General features: G+C 40.5%; 1 protein-coding gene across 21 annotated transcripts in view; it reads left to right on the top strand.

The window, feature by feature from the left end:
• KANK1 (KN motif and ankyrin repeat domains 1) overlaps positions 1–19252 on the top strand; it is a 192046-nt gene that overhangs the window by 124927 nt on the left and 47867 nt on the right. For 14 of the 21 annotated variants that reach the window (XM_067041604.1, XM_059073324.2, XM_067041613.1 and 11 more), the window contains one exon: positions 5602–5721. In XM_067041604.1, the coding sequence (XP_066897705.1) occupies positions 5685–5721 (37 nt within the window). In that variant the 5' untranslated portion in view covers positions 5602–5684. Of the gene's footprint in view, positions 1–5601; positions 5722–11413; positions 11640–12777; positions 13078–15573; positions 15742–19252 lie in introns of those variants that run through there. The other 7 variants (XM_067041619.1, XM_067041621.1, XM_067041614.1 and 4 more) reach the window with 4 other exon arrangements.

Here is a 19252-nt window from a genome sequence, read left to right as displayed (position 1 = left end):
CATTGGCAGGCAGATTCCCAACCACTGCACCACCAGGGAAGTCCCTGGGTATCATTTTCTTAAAATCAGAGGGCATTCCTGGCTCTTGGAGCCTTGGGACATAATTTTTCCCCAATTAACCCATCTTTTAAGTCAGTGATTTTGAGAACCTTTGGCCTGCACTGGAATCACCTGGAGGGCTTGTTGACATACAAACTACTGGGGTCCACTCCCAAAGTTTATGATTCAGTAGGTCTGAGGCAGCCTGAGAATTTGCATTTCAAAGAAGTTCCCAGAAGATCATGAGGATGCTGCTGGTCTGGGAACCACACTTTGAGACCTCCAGTTTCTCATCTCCTGTCTTTGCATGTGCTATTCCTTCTGCCTAGAATGCCTTTCCACCTTTCTTGCCCTGAAAAACACTCATTCATCCTTTAAGACTTAGGCCAAGTGATTTCTTCTGAATACGTTTTTCATCCACTCCCACCCTTTTTGGGCAAAGTAAGACCACCTTACAATGGATTGGAGTTGAACTGTGTATACACAGCTGTTTCAGTGCTTTCTCCTTTAATTGTGTCTCTGTCTGCTTCCAGCACTAGTGTGTGAGCGTCTGGGAATGGCATAATATTTTAGTTTATCTTATTTCTCTAAAATGGAAACAAAATAGTGGCTGGTACAAATTCTAGGATGATGTAGTCTTTAAAACATGTTAAGGTAGGGCTTCCTTGGTGGCACAGTGGTTGAGAGTCCACCTGCCGATTCAGGGAACATGGGTTCATGCCCCGGTCCGGGAAGATCCCACATGCCGCGGAGCGGCAAAAAACAAAACAAAACAAAACATGTTAAGGTAATTAAAATATACATATCGTCAACATATTGAAAAGAAATAGCCTCAGGTGGTAACAATGGAACATTAGGATTGTGAGATAGTAAATGATTATTTTTTGCATGTTTTGTCTTTTCCATATTTTGTCAAATTCTTTTTTAAAAAATTAATTACTTTTATTTATTTATTTTTGGCTGCGTTGGGTCTTCGTTGCTGCACGTGGGCTTTCTCTAGTTACGGCGAGTGGGGGCTACTCTTCGTTGCGGTGCGTGGGCTTCTCATTGCGTTGGCTTCTCTTGTTTCAGGGCATGGACTCTAGGCACATGGGCTCAGTAGTTGTGGCTCATGAGCTGTAGAGCACAGGCTCAGTAGTTGTGGCGCACGGGCTTAGTTGCTCCGCAGCATGTGGAATCTTCCTGGACCAGGGCTCGAACCTGTGTCCCTTGCTTTGGCAGGCGGATTCTTAACAACTACGCCACCAGGGAAGCCTAGATTTTGTCACATTCTTTATGTTGCTTCTTTAATTTGGGAAAAATACTATATGCTATAAAAGACATTCTAGAACTTACACATCAAAATGGTTGTTTCCCCTTTCATAATTGTCATTTTGAGCAGCAAGGTTCTTATTCCAGTTATGCTGCACTGATCCTGTTCATTTTTTAAACTCCTGCAGTTCCACTGAGAATCTCTCACCTGTTCTCAGTGGTGGAAAAATTTTTAAGTATACTTAATTTTTTGAAAGAGTCAAATGACATTCATGGCAAAGTCTAAGGAACAAGATTGATAATCAAGCTGATTAATATGTGGAGTCTGGAAGAGAGTATGACCAGTAAGTGCTAAGATATACCCTGTGTGTCATATAAGTAGCTCCTCAAGCTCTTAAACATGTAATCTCAAAGAGTAAAGTTGGAAATACAATTGCTTTAAAACCAATGTTACATAAAACTTTGAAACATAACTTTCTACCTAAAAGGGATTTGAACAAAGCATCCTTGCAATAGGCATATACATCCCTTAGGTGACTCCTTGAAAAGGGACCTTATTACTCGCATATACGTTGTTATTTGTTAAAGAAATAGTGCCCTCACTCTAAATCACTGATCACAGGGGCTGGAGCCTGAGCTATAGGGCTGACTGAATTGCTTAGCTTTAATTGTAGCTCTTTCACTTACCAGCTGTGTGACTTCGGCACATTTTAAACCTCCCAGAGCCTCAGTTTCCTATCTGTAAAATGGGAAGAGGATTTTTGTACTTCATAGGGTTGTTGTGAGGTTTAATTAAGGTAATAACTGTTAAGTGCTTTTAAAAGTGCTTTTAAAGGTAACATCATTTTGCCAATTCCAAGATGCACATTTTTCACATTTTAACACTTGTGAAATGAGGATATGTCTTACAATTAATGTAATTTTAAGAAGCACTTTGTTACCATTTAATTAGCAATATCTTTTTTAAACTCAGAGGTACTTAAAATAATGGTGCAGCTTCGAGTAGATGATGTTTTAGATTTCGATAACATAGCGGTAAGAGCTTGATGAACACTGGCTGTCATCATCATTATCTTGGTTCTAACCAAGGCAATACCATTTGATTGGTTGGCAGTGCTGGCCTAGAGTGCACATCAAATTTCTCTTTCATTTATTTGTTTTCATTGATGTGTTCTTAGAAAAAGATCTAGTGAGCTCTTTTTCATATCTGTTTCATATTAAGCTAATGTATCTATGGGGTTAATTCATTCAATGTCTGCATTATTCTCTGCACCATACTTGGGGAGCTGCTAAAATGTTCTTCAATGCAGATCAGTCTCTTAAAATAAACAGACAAGAAGACAAATTCTTTATTTACTCTGTTGATGTATTTTCCTAAATCTTTTTGAGGCACTTTTTCTTAGTGAGCAAAACCAAGCCACTGTTGTACCGCTTAAGATTTACTGGTTTGCAGTCTTCTCTGACAGTGAAAAGAAGCAGTTTATTGATCTGTAACAGAATGGATCACGGCCAGATCTTTTCTGGTTTAAACAATTCACGGACATAAGAATCTGCATATCATTAGGAAGACTGAGTCCTCACAATTTGAGGCCACCTGTCAGGCATGGACAATAACTGGGAAAAATCAATACACAATATAAAAACTGTTGTTTCTGCACAGACACTGCCAGGATCCACACCCAGTGACAGGCATGTTTTGTTATTTTACCAGTGATATGCCTGTGATTCTTAATTTTAGGCTTCCTCCTCATTTTGATTTTATTGTTCAGTTTGGGGGAGGGTGGGAGAGACCAATTTCAGTCTGAGATAAAATTCTTCTGCCAGGTGAAAGAGGTTCAGTAACAGGAGAGAACCTTGGACCAAAGTTTATGAAGCTTGACTAGGAACATCTCCATCCACATACCTTGACACATAACTTCATTCACCCATAACACAAGCAGCTTGTTTCTTCTGGCCTTCTGTTTGCCCTCAAGAATTTAAATGGTGGTATTTACAAGCCATTATGAAGCAAGAATTGCAAACACAGAGCTAGATTGAGGCCAGTAAACAGTTTTTGCTTAGGTTTTGTTGTTGTTGGCTTTTAGAAGTATAATTAGTTGAATAATTCCAGAAGCTGGGCTTCTTTCTTTTGCCCCCCCATCAACTCACTCATCCTTCTTCAGTTTACCCAGTCCCCACCTTTTTTTCTTAACAAAGCTACATTTGTCAGACATAATGCTCACTCTATCCCTAAAGTCTGCCTTGTGATTCAGCTAGCTCTTGACTCTCCAAGTTCAATGCCATGGACCTGAACCAGTGCCTGTTTCCAACAGAATGCCAGGTGATTGCCACATAGATTAGAGTCATCCTGCCCTCCTGGTGTGTTGCCAGACAGAAACTGGGGACCAGCAGGGAGCTGGGAGGCCTCCAGGGGGAGGCTGAGAATCAGGTCTCTGTGGGTGAGCTGAGCAGTAAGTAGTCACTGTAGCTGGAAAAGCCATGCAAGGAGCACGGCTGTCAGAAGCAGCCTGTAGAAACCAGTCCTTTAGAGTTTGCACTGAGCTGCTTTCACAGTAGTCAGCCTTGAACCATAGTGCAAACCCATTCAAACAGTGAAGAAAATTTCCCTAGCTAAGCAGCAAGAAATTCTCACCCTGTGTGATCAAAGCAATCAGCTGGTTCCTCTTCCTTCCTATTTGTTTATATTTCTAATCTCTTATGATCTCCATGACTGTGGCCTGATAGTTTTCTTTTGTATAGTGTTTTAAAATACTTTTTTCTTTCTCCAGTACATTTTAAAGCAGATAAAACCAAGTTGACAGGAAGTATCTAATGTTTCTTTTTAAAATAATTGTGATTACAAAAGTAATGAAGGAGCTAAAATCATCCATAATTGCATCACTGAAGGGCAACCACAATGAACATTTTGGCATATTTACTTCTAATTATTTTAAATAGATGTATAAATATGTACATATATATTTTGAACAAAATAGGTTATGACAGATCAGCATACTTTGAGTATTTTACTGTATTATTAAAAGCTCTTAAATGACATAAATGGCTGCATTAGAATCCAGGATAAATGGATATGTTATTTATTTTAGCATTCTGTTTTGGGAAGCTCATGTGGGTTTCTAAATTGACACTATTTCTCAGCTTGGAATTCGTTAAGCTCAATTTCTTCGGATTTTGTTGGTTTAGAGAGAATTTGGACACAGTGGAAATGGAATGTGTCTGTAACATTGTTTGCTTTCCTTGCCAACATTTTTTTAAAAAATTTATTTATTTTTGGCAGTGTTGGGTCTTCATTTCTTTGCGTGGGCTTTCTCTAGTTGCGGCGAGCGGGGGCTGCTCTTTGCTGTGGTGTGCCCTGGCTTCTCATTGCAGTGGCTTCTCTTGTGGAGCACGGGCTCTAGGCGCACAGGCTTCAGCAGTTGCAGCTTGTGGGCTCTAGAGCGCAGGCTCAGTAGTTGTGGTGCACGGGCTTAGTTGCTCCACGGCCCGTGGCATCTTCCCGGACCAGGGCTCGAACCCGTGTCCCCTGCATTCTCAAAAGGCATTTTGAAGAAGCAGATATTGGAGCAGTGGGGGTTTTTTTCGTTTTTTGTTTTAAATTTTGTGATTGGAATATGTCTTGTAATCTCAGTTAACTTTTAAGCAGAGAATCGATATAAAATAAGAAATATGTTGCCTAACAAACTCTAATGTTTCAAAACCACATGTCGTGCTGTGTCATTTGCAGTTTTATCCAACAGGACAATGGGAGATTTTGAAGATTCTTTTTTTTTTTTTAAGACAGGGACTGCCTGGATCAGATTTATGTTTTAAGAAGACTAGGTCAGTGAAAAACTTGAGCTATCACAAAAGAATTCACATGAACTTATTAACCTTTTAAAAAATGAGCATTTGGTGCAACAGCTGCTTTTGTGCAATTGAGAAAATGAAACTATTGAACCAACATTTGGAAAGGAGGATAAGTGTAAAAACGAAAAATAGTTTGTGAAGTGATACAGAATGATGCATATTTGTATTTGAAGGCCACTTTCCTTAAAAAGTCACGTTTCTGGAGAACATATTTTATCTCCCATAGGGTACTGTGTCTAGAGATCTGCTTTCAACACCTGTCCACGGGTGCATCTGTGGGTGTGTCACTCTCAACACCCAGTGGCCGGGTTCGGGGTAGTCACCACCTTGTTCCACAGGCTGTCTCTCCCCCCTTCCAATTTGCTGTCTCCATTAGCAGTCATCTTTGTGAACAGAAGTCTAAGATTTAGTGTTGTGCATATTTTTAAATGACCCGTTTTGATGGGGCTCTCTTTATTGTTTCAGGTTGAGTGCATTTGGGAACTTGATGCATAAAATTTGCATGACTCCTCACTCCTTTCTGTATCTGTCTTTGGATTCAAGCCAGCATGGCTCACACCACAAAGGTTAACGGCTGTGCCTCAGGTAACTCCATGTTCTGGAGTGTGTGTGTGTGTGTGTGTGTGTGTGTGTGTGTGTGTGTGTGTTAGTGTGTGTCTTTGCTCAAACTAATTTATTTCTTTTTAAATAATGGCTAAATAATAAGTTGCCTAGATAACTAGGATTTCAAGCAATTTCTGTCCATTGAAGTTTTTTGTTGTTTTGTTTAATCTTAGAGAATTTGCTTTTATCTTTAGAGTCTTTATGTACAAAAATCAGCTAGGTAGATTATTACCTAAGTTAATTCTATTGGAGTGTTGAAAGATAAATGTAAAATACTGAATGCTGATGCAAGAATAATGTATACTCCTCTTGTGCTTCTTTATGAGGGATTGTTGAACGATGAAAGAGGAAATGAGTTGGAATGCTTAAAACCAATTCCTAATATCCACTCCCAAGCAGCTTTTGTTTGTTTAAAGTAACTTTCCCAGACGGGAATGTGCAGCAAACCAAATCTGTTATGAATCATAAAGACTTATATTCTGATGATTGCTTTGGTTATATTAGAGACCTATAGAGTTTGCATATCTATTCCAATATTGCTTGTGTGAGATTTTGGAGAAATTTATAGAACAAATGCTGAGAAAAGCCTCCTAAGAGACAGTATATGACAGGAGATGACAGCCTGTCCAAAATGGTACTGTTAAGTGTTCATTCCTCTTTTGAGCTCTCTGCCAAGTAGCAGAACATGTGAAAGCAGTAACGGTGTCTGGGAATTCTTGTGGAGCGCTTGAGGCCAAGGTCTTTGCTCTGCTGGCTCTGAGCACTGGGTAATGGAGAGAATGTGGGATTGGAATCAGGAGACCCGTCTCCTGCATTAACCATGAATTATGGGGCAGGACTATTTCTCCATGTGTAACACATCAGAAAGTATATCCACCTGCAGGGTTAGGACCAATGAGAGCACAAGAAATGTGCACACAAGTGCCGTGTAAGTTGTAAAACAGCAGCAGAAGGAGGAGACCTCTGAATTGGTCAGCCAGCCCAGCTGCCACCCAGCCCGTGTGTGGCTTTCTGTTTCAGCAATCCCAGCTGCAAGTATCCCCTCTGGAAAGATGCTATAGCTTGCCCCAAACCAAACCCAGATGAACTTAGTTGTTTATTATGGAACAACTGATCTTACTCTGTTCATTCTTTTTCCTATCCTTTCTACTGCTTAGCTTCTCAGGACTGTTACAGATTCTGCTCAGGACTGCTGTCATTAATAAAATATGAATGACAATACCTAACATTAAATGAACACTTAGTGTTACCATGGTGCCCAAGATGTTTTGCCTGCATTATCATACTTAATAGTCATAGTAATCCTAGGGGAGTATGCTGTTACCATCACCACCACCACTGTCATCCCTATATGATGGCACAGAAAAGCTCAGTAACTTACCTAAGTGAAGAAAGGAAAGTCAGGATTATTACTTGTTTCTCTAGTTGAATATTTGATAAGGGAAGAGATTGAAACATTGTGAAATTTCTTGAGAGTTGTGGGTGGGTTTCAATCCCCCGGTGATGCTATGATCTCCCTTCCCTCTCCTGCCCTCAGTTCTTCTCACACACTCAGAGGAAGGGGGCTCGAAGTTGTTGGTGCCTCGGAACGCTCTGGTATCTCTGGCAGAATCAATATATTCAAGGGTTTAGATACTTACCCCAAGTGACCCTAATTCCCTTTCCAACTTGACTTGTCCTGGAGTATCCCTTTTCCTTTGTCCCTGAAGTCTGATGATACAGTTACAACCTTTCTTCCTCACCTGGTGTCCTGCCTAACAGGTCTGGGGACTGAGTCTGAAAGTGAAGAAAAGCTCTCTGATTTGTGACTTCTGGGGTGTCAGGGTATGAATTGTTATTGCACAAAGGTGTCTGGACAATGCAAGGGAAGGTTTTTGTTTATTCTGATCACCATGACCTCTGTAAGCAAATCTGATTAGAGGCTTAGTCATACACAATTACTTTAATTTTATATATGCATATATATGTATAAATATATGTGTGTATGTACATACACAGATACATATACATGTATACATTATGTATATGTATACATACACATACATATATATGAAACTAATTAGAGAAAATTTAAAATACACAAGTTTAGTGTTTTCCAAAAAAATAAAGCAAGAATTACTGGTAATACCACCACCCCAAAATAAATGTTTTGCTCATTTTCTATATGGCCTTTAAAATTTTTTTCTTAATCATTTAATTTATTTATTTAAAAACTTTATTGGAGTATAGTTGATTTACAGTGTTGTTAGTTTCTGCTGTACAGCAGAGTGAATCAGTTATACATACACATATATCAACTCTTTTTTTTTAGATTCTTTTCCCATATAGGTCATTACAGAGTTTGAGTAGAGTTCCCTGTGCTCTACAATAGGTCCTTATTAGTTATCTATTTTAGATCAATATATAGTAGTGTATATATGTCAATCCCAATCTCCCAGTTTATACCTCCCTCACTTCCCCCCCGGTAACCATAAGTTTGTTTTTTCTTATGTCCGTGACTCTATTTGTTTCGTAAATAAGTTCATTTGTACCATTTTTTAAGATTCCACATATAAGCAATATCATATGATATTTGTCTTTCTCTGTCTGACTTCACTCAGTATGACAATCTCTAGGTCCATCCATGTTGCTGCAAATGGCATTATTTCCTTCTTTAAATTTTATGCATTTCACATAGTGGAGATTATAGTTATAAAAATCTTTATTTTACATTCTCTTTTCTCACTTTGTATTACAAAAGAAATACCTGCCCATTGTTTAAAAAAAAAGCCAAACTCAAACAATGCAAAAGTGTATGTGAGTTATAAATAATACTTTTTGAAATGTAATTAACATAAGAACATTTACAAACCCAGATTGAGATGGAATAAAGAGAGCTTTATGGCAGCTAATGAAGGCTGGTTACTGATCTTTCCCATGAGAAAAAGTTACATTAGTTTTAAATGTGGAGTAAATTATATGTTTTTTTTCCATTTTCCAAAAATAAAGTATAATATTAAATATGCTTTTTTAAACTGTACTTCCCCTGGGCTTCCCTAGTGGCGCAGTGGTTAAGAATCCTCCTGCCAATGCAGGGGACACGGGTTCAAGCCCTGGTCCGGGAAGATCCCACATGCCGCGGGGCGACTCGGCCTGTGAGCCACAACTACTGAGCCTGCGCATCTGGAGCCTGTGCTCCGCAACGAGAGGCCGCGACAGTGAGAGGCCCGTGCACTGCGATGAAGAGTGGCCCCCACTCGCCGCAACTAGAGAAAGCCCTTGCACAGAAACGAAGACCCAACACAACCAAAAATAAATGAATAAATAAACTGTACTTCCCCTAGATGTGTTATGCCCGAAAGGGGTCTCCCTCCCTACCCCTACCCCTGAAAAATCACTGCTTTAGGCTCTGTAGAACATGAGGAGAAATCCTGTGTGACGGTGGAGTCAGAGCACTGGCAAAAGAAACACTTTCCATGGTCTTAGGAATAAAGCAGATGCAAAAGAAGACAGATGAGAAAAGTACCACCTAGTTAAACTGTGCCCTTGGCTGTAAAACACACCTGAAGACTGATCATCCCATGTCATCCCATGTTCATGTCCCTGTTTAGAGTTTAAACTGGGTAAGGGACCATTCACAAGTCCTTTTATACTCTGACTTCCCCATTGAGTCCTACAGTTAGATTGGGTAAAAGGTACTGATATTTTTTTTTTTGAAATATAGTTGATTTACAGTGTTGTGTTAATTTCTGCTGTATAGCAAAGTGATTCAGTTATATATACTTTCTTTTTTCATATTCTTTTCCATTATGGTTTATCACAGGATTTTTAAAAAATATGTATTTATTTATTTTGGCTGTGCTGGGTCTTGGTTGCAGCATGCAGGATCTTCGTTGAGGCATGCGGGATCTTTAATTGCGGCCTATGGATTCCTTAGTTGCAACATGCAGACTCTTAATTGTGGCATGTGGACTCTTAGTTGTGACATGCATGCAGGATCTAGTTTCCCAACCAGGGGTTGAACCTGGGCCCCCTGCATTGGGAGTGTGGTGTCTTACCCACTGAGCCACCAGGGAAGTCCCTATCACAAGATACTGAATATAGTTCTCTGTGCTGTACTGTACGACCTTGTTGTCTATCCATTCTATATATAATAGCTCACATCTGCTGACCCCAACCTCCCACTCCATCCCTCCCCCGACCCCCTCCCTCTTATAAGAGCAGTTAGTTAATGCTGTAATTTGTAAATTTATTACTGTACATTTCAGACATACGAAATATGTAAAGTTTATATAACAGGCACCCATGTCCATACCATCACAGCTTAAGAAATAAACTTAACTAGTACATGGCAAATATTACTGAGTACCTACAACGTGCTAAACATCGTTCTGGGCCCTGAGAATAGAACAGTGAACAAAACAGGCAAAAATCCCTGCTTTCAGGAATCTTACATTCTAGTAGAAATTGAAGTTTCCTTGTGGACTGAGTATCCAGGTAAAATAGAGGTCATTCTTATACTATAAAAGTATTCTTTGTTTATCTGAAATTCAAATTTAACTGGGTGTCCGGTATTTTTATTTGCTAAACCTGGCAACCTTGCCTGTGAACCCCTTCCAGATTGCATCTTCCTTCTTATTGGCAACCCCCTCATTATCAATTGTTTGTGATAGTTTTATCTCTTTTTCATCAGATCCTTTATCCTACTTCTATTGGCTGGTCCAGTTTCGTTTTCATTAATTTAAAACATTTTATTATGGTATTACTAAGAGTACCCTAATGTCATTTGTTAATGTAATGGCTTATGAACATCATAAATTGCTCATGGCTGACTGTTCTCTTTTTTTATAGCCAAGTAGTAAGTAAATGGGGGTCATTGGTTAGATACATTGCTGTATTTCTGAAGAATTTAGGGATAGGGACAGTCTGCTTTTCCCCAAGTTTTTGCGTCATGTTGTAAACTGAGTGTACTGATCATTGCCTTTGTAAACACTAATTAATGTTGTGAAACTTTAATTAGAGCCTAGAATCTCTTTAGAAGCCAAATAACAAGTGGCTTATTTGTCAGATGAAGATAATAATACCTGTCTTACCTTCTTCACAGGATTGTTGTGAATAAAAAATAAAACAATAACCATAAAAACACAATGTAAAGTGCTGGTCAGATGTCAGGAGAAATCACCATCCTTCTCGTTTTGCTATCTCTGTTATGAGTTCCTGATCTAATAAACACCTGCTCAGGTGCCATTGTGCCAGGCTCTGTTGGATCCTGTGATGCTGGGGAAAGACTTGAATTACTGTCCTTTGACAGTTAAATGAAATGGATAGATGAGCCATTAGGGAGTCACTTTTTATGCTTGCCATCACCATTTTTATTTCTGCGAATACTTGCCTTTGCTAGTTTATTACAGATTTTCCATCTCTTGCTGTTCCCTTTCACAGCCTAAATACATGTGAATTTTTCCAGACAGATGCATACTTACTCATTGAATATACTTATTGAACTACATTAAACATTTGGTTGTCCTTTTAAATTAATATAATAACTTTCATAAAATCTTGTTACCCTGGTCAGTTATTTGGCTCCAGGTTTTTTCTCCATGCTGATCTTAAATGAGGTACAAAGGCCACTGATAAGACCTGGCCAATCAGAGAGAGCCAAAGACACGTGGCCGAGCAGGCAGAAGGCTGCAGTGCAGTGCAGCCCACTCTCAATTGTGTAAATATTTTTTCTGGGCAGGAGCATTTCTCAAACAGAACTCTGAGCCCACTGTGGTGAACCTGACAGCAGGGATTGCGTGCTGTTTGTCAAGTACAAGACCGATTTGCACCGACTGGTTTGGCTAGAGCCCACCTGGTGTTTTCTGAGACCATCTGTAAAGAATGTCACAGAGCATGGCAGAGGTGGTGTGTTCATGGTGGTGAGTCTTAGCCCTGACCTCTTTGTTTGTATTACTCCAAAGACAGAGAGTAAGCTGATTAGAAACTGGGGCTGCTTTAATTCATGGGTACCCTTCTTGACCTTCCAGGGTCTCCTGATACAATCTGCAAGAGGATTAAATGAGTGTTCCTATTTGTACTTTGAATTTTCCCCTAAGTGGTGTGTTCAGTGGTTATCAGAAGAGCTGAGAGGGTAACACAGAGTTGCCTAATATAAAAACATACGGAAGAGCTAGCCAGGATTTTGATTTCTCCTGTTCAATCTCCCTTCCTTATTTTCAGATGGCAAAACACGACTTGCCACCATGGCTAAGCCAGAAGTTGAATATGGAAAGGAATTTTCCTTTGTTTGAGGCATTCTGTTGACATTAAAAATCAGAAGTTTAGTGTCTGTGAAGATCCGATTAAACAGATCAAGGGGAAAGTATGTATTTAAGAAAACTACAAAAAACCCAAAAGTAGAATGATTACAAATAACATGTCCTTCCTGACAGGGGTTATTTTTTTTCTTTGTGTGAATTGTTTCATAGAGCCAAATTAACAAATGTATTCTAATACCATATATATATATATATATATATATATATATATATATATATATATACACATTATATTTGTATATTTAGTATATCATGCAGTTTCATTCTGTTATTTGATGTGTTTACTCATTGGACTTACTTAGATTATGCATTTCAACTTCAGATGAAACTTCGTTGTTAGTTATTTGAAGGCTAATTTCACACTGAAGTTTATAAGTGAAATAATTTATTTTCTTATAGTGATGCTGTTTGGTAAGATAGTTATTTTTTTAAGTAAGAAGTATTTGCATTTGAATTTCATTACTGTTAAAATGCCAAGACCACCTACAAACAGGGACCCTGGGTTTTAGAAAGTCTTGCTTGTCTGGTTAATCAGAACCCCAGAATTCGTCCAGCCCCCAAGAGGCTCTGAAGAGTCCCTCCCTTGTCAGGGCTTGCCTGTTTTATAAACTTTCAAGGCTTTGGTTTTAGGCTGTAGCCAGCTTTGCCTTGTAAGATTTTTGCTTCAAACCATGAGCGAGTCATAATGGGTTAAGCATCAGATTTCAGACAGGCGATTAGCTCTCCAGCTAAGCCGAGGAAGGATGACTTATCTCCCAGCAAGTACCAGCTGACTTGGGTGTAGGAAGGATAGAATCCAGGCTCTTGCTAGTCCTGAGTGCTGGGCAAAGTACCCTTCAGTTGTCGATTGCTGCCCTGATACACTGTGGGTGCCAACAAAAAAGAAAAAACACAAAATAAAAGCCCAACAGGGAGATTGGCTATGAACTTGAGCTGTTGGTATCATTTAGGAGACTGCATAGTGAGGCAAAGGATTACAACAGCCCTTCCTACAAGGACTTGAATATTTTGTGCCCTGCTCACCCGCAGACTTCCCATCGTGAGTATTGACATTTGTTTCTGATTATACACTTCCCGTCTTTCTGGAAGAACTTTGGGTGGGCTAGTTGAGCCCATTAGCTTCCTTCTTCCTGTGTACCGGAGAATTCCTGTTCATCTCCTTTGTGCAATTTCTGAGAAAGGTTTGAATGGGTTTGGAGGAAAATCAGTGACTAAAGCTCACAGTTTCTGCTTTGGGGACCTTTTCTATAAAAGGCTGTTTGATCTGGCATGAAAAATAGTTAGCATAGTTCTCAAATTCACAGAGATAATGAATTATTGGTCTTTTCTGGCAACATATTTTTAAATGGCATTGAGTAGACTTCTCTAATAAAAACCTCAAATAAGACCCAACCAGGAAATCAGACTCGATAAGATTCATTCATACAGTTGTAGAAGTTCTATCATCCAGTTGTAGAAGTTCTAAGTCAAAAAAAATCATGATTCTATCTTTCCTCCCTTGGTTGCCTTGTTAGATATTTTTGGAGTGTACTCTATTCCATATGCTTTAGGAAAAGTATGTTCATGTTTTAGAGGATAAGCCTGGTTCTGCTTTTGGGTTTGCAGTTCATTATGAAGCCTGAAAACAAGAGAAGTGTTTAAAATATGCAGCCCTTTACATATATAGCATTAGTGATCTCAGCTGGCCGTTCTATATGGACAAGTGATCTCACAGCTTAAAAATAAGTATGTAGCTATTCTGAGGATTTTTAAAAATAGTGACCAGATTTCTAATCCTAGTAGTTCTTGGAGCAAGCCATGGCTGAAAATTCAGATTGAATAATATTCTGTAATATTCAGAAGGCTTTTCTAACCAACAGGATGAAAAGCAGAACTACAGACATGAGGGAGAACTGGACCAAGAGAAAAAATTATTGGATTCATGGGACTTGTTCTTATCCTGAAATTTAAATCTTTGTACTCTTACTTTGTCTTGTTTGTGACAAGCCAGATTTGAATGGTTTGTGACATTTCTGCCAGCTGGATCAGAGGTTGTGGACATGGCTACATTTCATCATATAAACCTTTATTTAAAGGAGCTGGTGCTAGAGTAATAGTTTATGGAAGCAATTTGCTATTAATAGTCACAAGTACTAAATTTATTTTAGCTCCTTTTTCTGTGATTTTATTAATTGGAACAGTTCTGTCTCCAAGGGATCTTTTGCATTTTGGACATGATCTCTGTTGGATAGAATCAAGTGATAGTCATGGGATTTTCTGAATTTAGTCTCACAGTATCTGGTTTAGTTGATAAATTCCATCAGCTTTGCAAACATTGATTCAGCTTGTCCTGCCAAATTTTCCCTTCCCTGTCCACTTTCTGAGTGCCTTTTTCTTACATCAACTATCTATTAGGCAAAGGCATTTCAAGTGTTTCTGTACAGCAGGCACATTTAAGAGTCTCCTGAACGGGGACTTCTCTCGTGGCACAGTGGTTAAGAATCCACCTGCCAATGCAGGGGACACCGGTTCGAGCCCTGATCCGAGAAGATCCCGGATGCCGCGGAGCAGCTAAGCCCGTGCGCCACAACTACTGAGCCTGCACACCACAACTACTGAGCCCGCGAGCCACAACTACTGAGCCTGCACACCACAACTACTGAGCCCGCGAGCCACAACTACCGAAGCCCACGCGTCTAGAGCCCATGCTCCACAACAAGAGAAGCCACCGCAGTGAGAAGGCCACACACCATAACGAAGAGTATCCCCTGCTCACCGCAGCTAGAGAAAGCCCGTGAGAAGCAATGAAGACCCAACACAGCCAAAAATTAAAGTCTCCTGAAAGAAAGGGGGGAGAATATGCCAAGATTAGAAATAGAGGGAGAGAGAAGTGACATTTCTAATAATTCATAAGCCCAACTGCTTAATCTCTTTAAAACGTTAGTCACGTGCATCAGTTCTTACATTCTTCTAACTAAAACAGAAAAAAGTTCATTTTCTCTGCTCTCAGCATCCCCTTCATGTAAGACAGCGTACCCACCAGGTGACAGCTGGTTTAATTCCTTTTCCCTAGCATTTCAGATTGATTGACTGGGATTTTTTATTCAAATCAGGGCCACCCCATGGCAGTGTTTTTTGAGGCAGCCCATTTGGCATGTTCCCTCCAACTATGAGGACAAAGCCTGATTTGTCTTCCCATGACCTGGCAGAGGAGATAGAAGTACCTGCCGGCTTCATGCAGCATGTCCCCTAGCCAGTATTCCATGTCTTCAGGTGGTGAGTCAGCCTGATGGTATACTGACTTTTATAGCACAGCAGGGTGGAGACCTGGAAGTCCATAAGCCGGTAATGCAGCTTACAGGAAAAAATTGCAAAATACTGAAGCCCTTTGCCGCCAGATTTTTCCATTAGCACCACACTTTACACAGCTTTCAAATCTGCCTCAGGGACAGCTGTTTGGCAATGTGAGGGGGAAAAGGTCACGTCACGTCATAAGCTCTGTGGTTGGTTACCTGTCAGCCTGTCCTATAAAGAATCTCAGCAGGCCCTGAGCAATGCCTTCTAAACGCTCATTCATCACACACACGCATACAAGGAGCTGTGGATTCTCCAAAGGGGGTGCTCGGAAATTATTTGGAAACTGGAAGACAGCCACTGAAACTTACAACACCTTAGGATACTGTTTTTAAATGAAGAAATCCAAGACAGAAAAGCTTCCAGAAAGGTAAAGAGGGCTTAGAGCTGGAGGCTTTTCCTCTGGGACATTGTCCCTTGGTTTTCTGTCCTCTAGACACTTTGATGATGAAAAAGTAGGCTTTCCAAATAGTGGTAAATTTAAGTGAGGTTATAGTTTTCAGACTACCAGAAAGAATGATACAAAACTCAGTAGAAATAATTCAGTTCAGTGAGTTCATTCATTCAGTAGCTCACTTTTAAAAGACTGCACAGAAATTTACTAGGCAGAGAGAGGGCAGTTGTTTCCCTTCTTTGTGGAAGGACCAACCCTGAGGTTCTGTGAAAGTTGGTCTGTCTTTGCCTTATTCTCACTACTTTGTGATTTTGTTTTGTTAAGGATGGCTGGCAAGATTAAGGGTCATTGAGCTTTCTATACTTTTGTTATTTTTTCTGTCTCTCCAAACCTTTTAGCTTTCATTAACTTTAATCTCTGTTTTCTGCTCTTTACTCTGAGCCTTTGTTTTTGGCATTATTTTGACAGAAATCATAGTCTATTTCTGTTTCTTCAGTCATAATGCCTGCAAAAATCACAGTTGGCCTTCCCCGTTCTCCATGACTCCAGGTAGTAAGAGACCTGCTCTGTCCAAAGAGGTGTGAAAGAAGCAGGGGCTTCTCCACCATCCCAGCTGCTGCTTTCCACTCCTACCTTCCCCGTAAGCTTTGCGCAAAGCACTGTTCTCTTTACTTGGATGTCTTCCTATATCTGCTTATATGAGCCCTTCTTATGCTTCAAGTCCTGCTTCTTCTCTTACCTCTTCCAACAAGTGTTCTCAGATGCTCCCAGTGGGAATTTGCCCATTCCTCTTCTTCATTCCTGGAGAGCTTTGTATTCTCTTAAATAGTTGCCATCACTTGCTTTTATTTTATTTTTTGTGGTATGCGTGCCTCTCACTGCTGTGGCCTCTCCCGTTGTGGAGCACAGACTCCAGACACGCAGGCTCAGTGGCCATGGCTCACGAGCCCAGCTGCTCCGCGGCATGTGGGATCTTCCCGGACCGGGGCACGAACCCGTGTCCCCTGCATCGGCAGGCAGACTCTCAACCACTGAGCCACCAGGGAAGCCCGCCATCACTTGCTTTTATGTAAGAGTTGTAGTTGTGTGTCTCATTAATCTATAATCTTTGAGGTCTTAAGAGGCAGGATTCATGTCACCTTCATCTTGGTATACCCATTGTGGCTTGTGTAGTACCCAGCATAGCCAACAGGCTCAATGTTCAACCAACAAATGTTTGCAGCCCACCTCCTTGGTGCTGCCTTAACGCTGGGCATCTAATACAGAGCAAGACACAGGCACAGTGCCTGCTTAGGAATCTGTGGGGTTGAATTGAGCCCTGCCAGTTGCCAATCTTAAATTGTCATACTCTTGGCAATTTTCTCCCAGCCTGTTCACCTGGATATTTCCCCTGCACGAACAGGTGGCTTTCATTCTGTCACACATACTTGGATTCTTCCTCTTCGTACCTCACATCTAAGTGGAAGTTGTAGTATATACTTTCTCTCCATCACGTGCTCTAAGGTAGGCTTAAAATGGTGTTGTCTGTTAAATGCCTTGAGTTCCAGGGAGAGGAGACCAGTTACGATGTGGTTATCCAGAGAGGAGTATTATTGGAGGCCTTTTGGAAAGCTCTTTCTAGGTCCCTTGGCCTCTTTGCTCCTTTCTCCACTTGTTAACAACAATCCAACCAGAGAGGTGGGGGCGCTCCAATCAGTTCCTCTTGTTTATCATCTAGTCTGGTTTGGTGGACTGGTTGAACCTATGGATGAGAATCTGAGCTGGTGACCTCTAAGGTGGGAGTATGGCCATTGGTCTACCTTCCTTCTCACCCACAGTTTTTTGGGGAAGGTCTCTACAGCTCTATCACCCCTTTTAGATGGAAGGAAATAAACTGTCCTTACTGCTTCATCTTTTACAGCCTTTATAGTCTCTGTGGTAATCTCATTTAAAGTTTCATGCCCCAATTCATTTTGTCATTTGGCTTTTTTAAATGTTGATTTCAAATCTCAGATGAAAATATATTGTGAGAAAGTCTTTAGTTTAAACTTAATGAAAGTAATAATCATGAGGCAACCCAGACCATAAAAAAAACCCAACAGATAGAAATTCAGTGTGACTCCAGCGTTAAACGTTAAATATGTTGGGGAAAATGCACTTTGTTGAGTAAGGTTTAACAAAGACAGAGGATTCTTTTCTGGCCTTTTAAGATAGGCCCATCATCCATAGCATCCTCTTCCTAATTTCAGTTTCCCAGCTGGAATCTCACACCTCAGCTGAGGCACACCCTTTTGGTGTTGATTGTGGCCTCTCCTTGGAAAAATCTCCCTGATATTAAGTTTTAGGCGCAGATCCTTCTAATCCAGGCAGGTAAAGAGGAGTGCTCTTCCAGCACCCAACGCTCTCCACACTTAACAGGGTGGGAAAGAACTGTAATCCCTTGCTGGACCTGTCCTGTCCTTCTAATCCCCTTCAAGTCCTGTCAGCCTCCTTGGGCTATGAGGGAGGTGGGTAGAGAAGGAGCCCTGGTGGTGAGGAAGGGAACTGTGCCCACTTTTCTCCGTCACCGCAGTTCCCTTAGACACCCAGGTTTTGGTGTCATATCCCATCACAAGTCTGAGAGGACAGGATGGGTAATGTAGCGTGGTAAGGTATTTGAATTCTTTAAGGGTTGAGGGGAAGTCTCAAATAATGCAGGTCCTTCATGAGCATGACAGCAGAGCATCTTGCTTTCAACCTGTCTCTTTTTAGGATGAAAACTTACAGGTAGGGTTTTTGCTATTAAGATTACCTGCAAGAGAAATGGTGGTAGGGATCCTAGGCTGTTGTTTCGGTTGTTGTCTTTGTCTTCAATTTGTTTCAACAAGGACTCTAGCAATTTTAAGTGAGAAGAAAAAAAAACTTGGCCACCTGGAAAATGGGAAAAGGAAAGGGATGGAAACAAGAGTGAAATTGGATCCCAAATCGATACCATGAAGTCCTTGCTTGGTGTCATACTGAGACCTGGGAGTGTGTTCAGTTGGACCAACCCAAGGTTTTGTTTTAATTTGAATTAATGGCCAAGATTTTTTATATTAGATAATTTCATATAAAAATATCAATTTCTGAAGAAAAAAAACAAACCAATTTCTGCAGCTTACTTGAAAAGTCAAAAGATCTAGATCACTGGATGTGTACTTCCACAGGGCCACAGTCATCTGGAGAGGACAGGTGCCTTCTGGTTGCCCCCAAATCCCTCTGAACCCCTTCCTTTCCATCATTAACCTGGACTCTGAAGGTAGTTGAACTTGTGATCTGAACCTTGAGGCTACTTGAATTGCTTAAGGGGCTGCCCCCAGTTTGGCTGTCAGCTTCCTTTAAGCCAAGATGAAGAACACACTTAAGAGTTGCAGAGTTTGCTTGGTTTAGAGCTGAGGTTCTCATCCCTGGCTGTGGCAGAGACTCATCTGGGAAGCTTCTAAAGATGGGTGATGCCCCTGTCCCTACCACAAGAGATTCTGATTCATTG

Source organism: Kogia breviceps, chromosome 8 (genome assembly GCF_026419965.1).
Source record: "Kogia breviceps isolate mKogBre1 chromosome 8, mKogBre1 haplotype 1, whole genome shotgun sequence".
NCBI classification, from domain to species: domain Eukaryota; kingdom Metazoa; phylum Chordata; class Mammalia; order Artiodactyla; family Physeteridae; genus Kogia; species Kogia breviceps.
The sequence above is the reverse complement of the archived record's forward strand: the minus strand, read 5'-3'. Positions and strand labels throughout refer to the sequence as shown.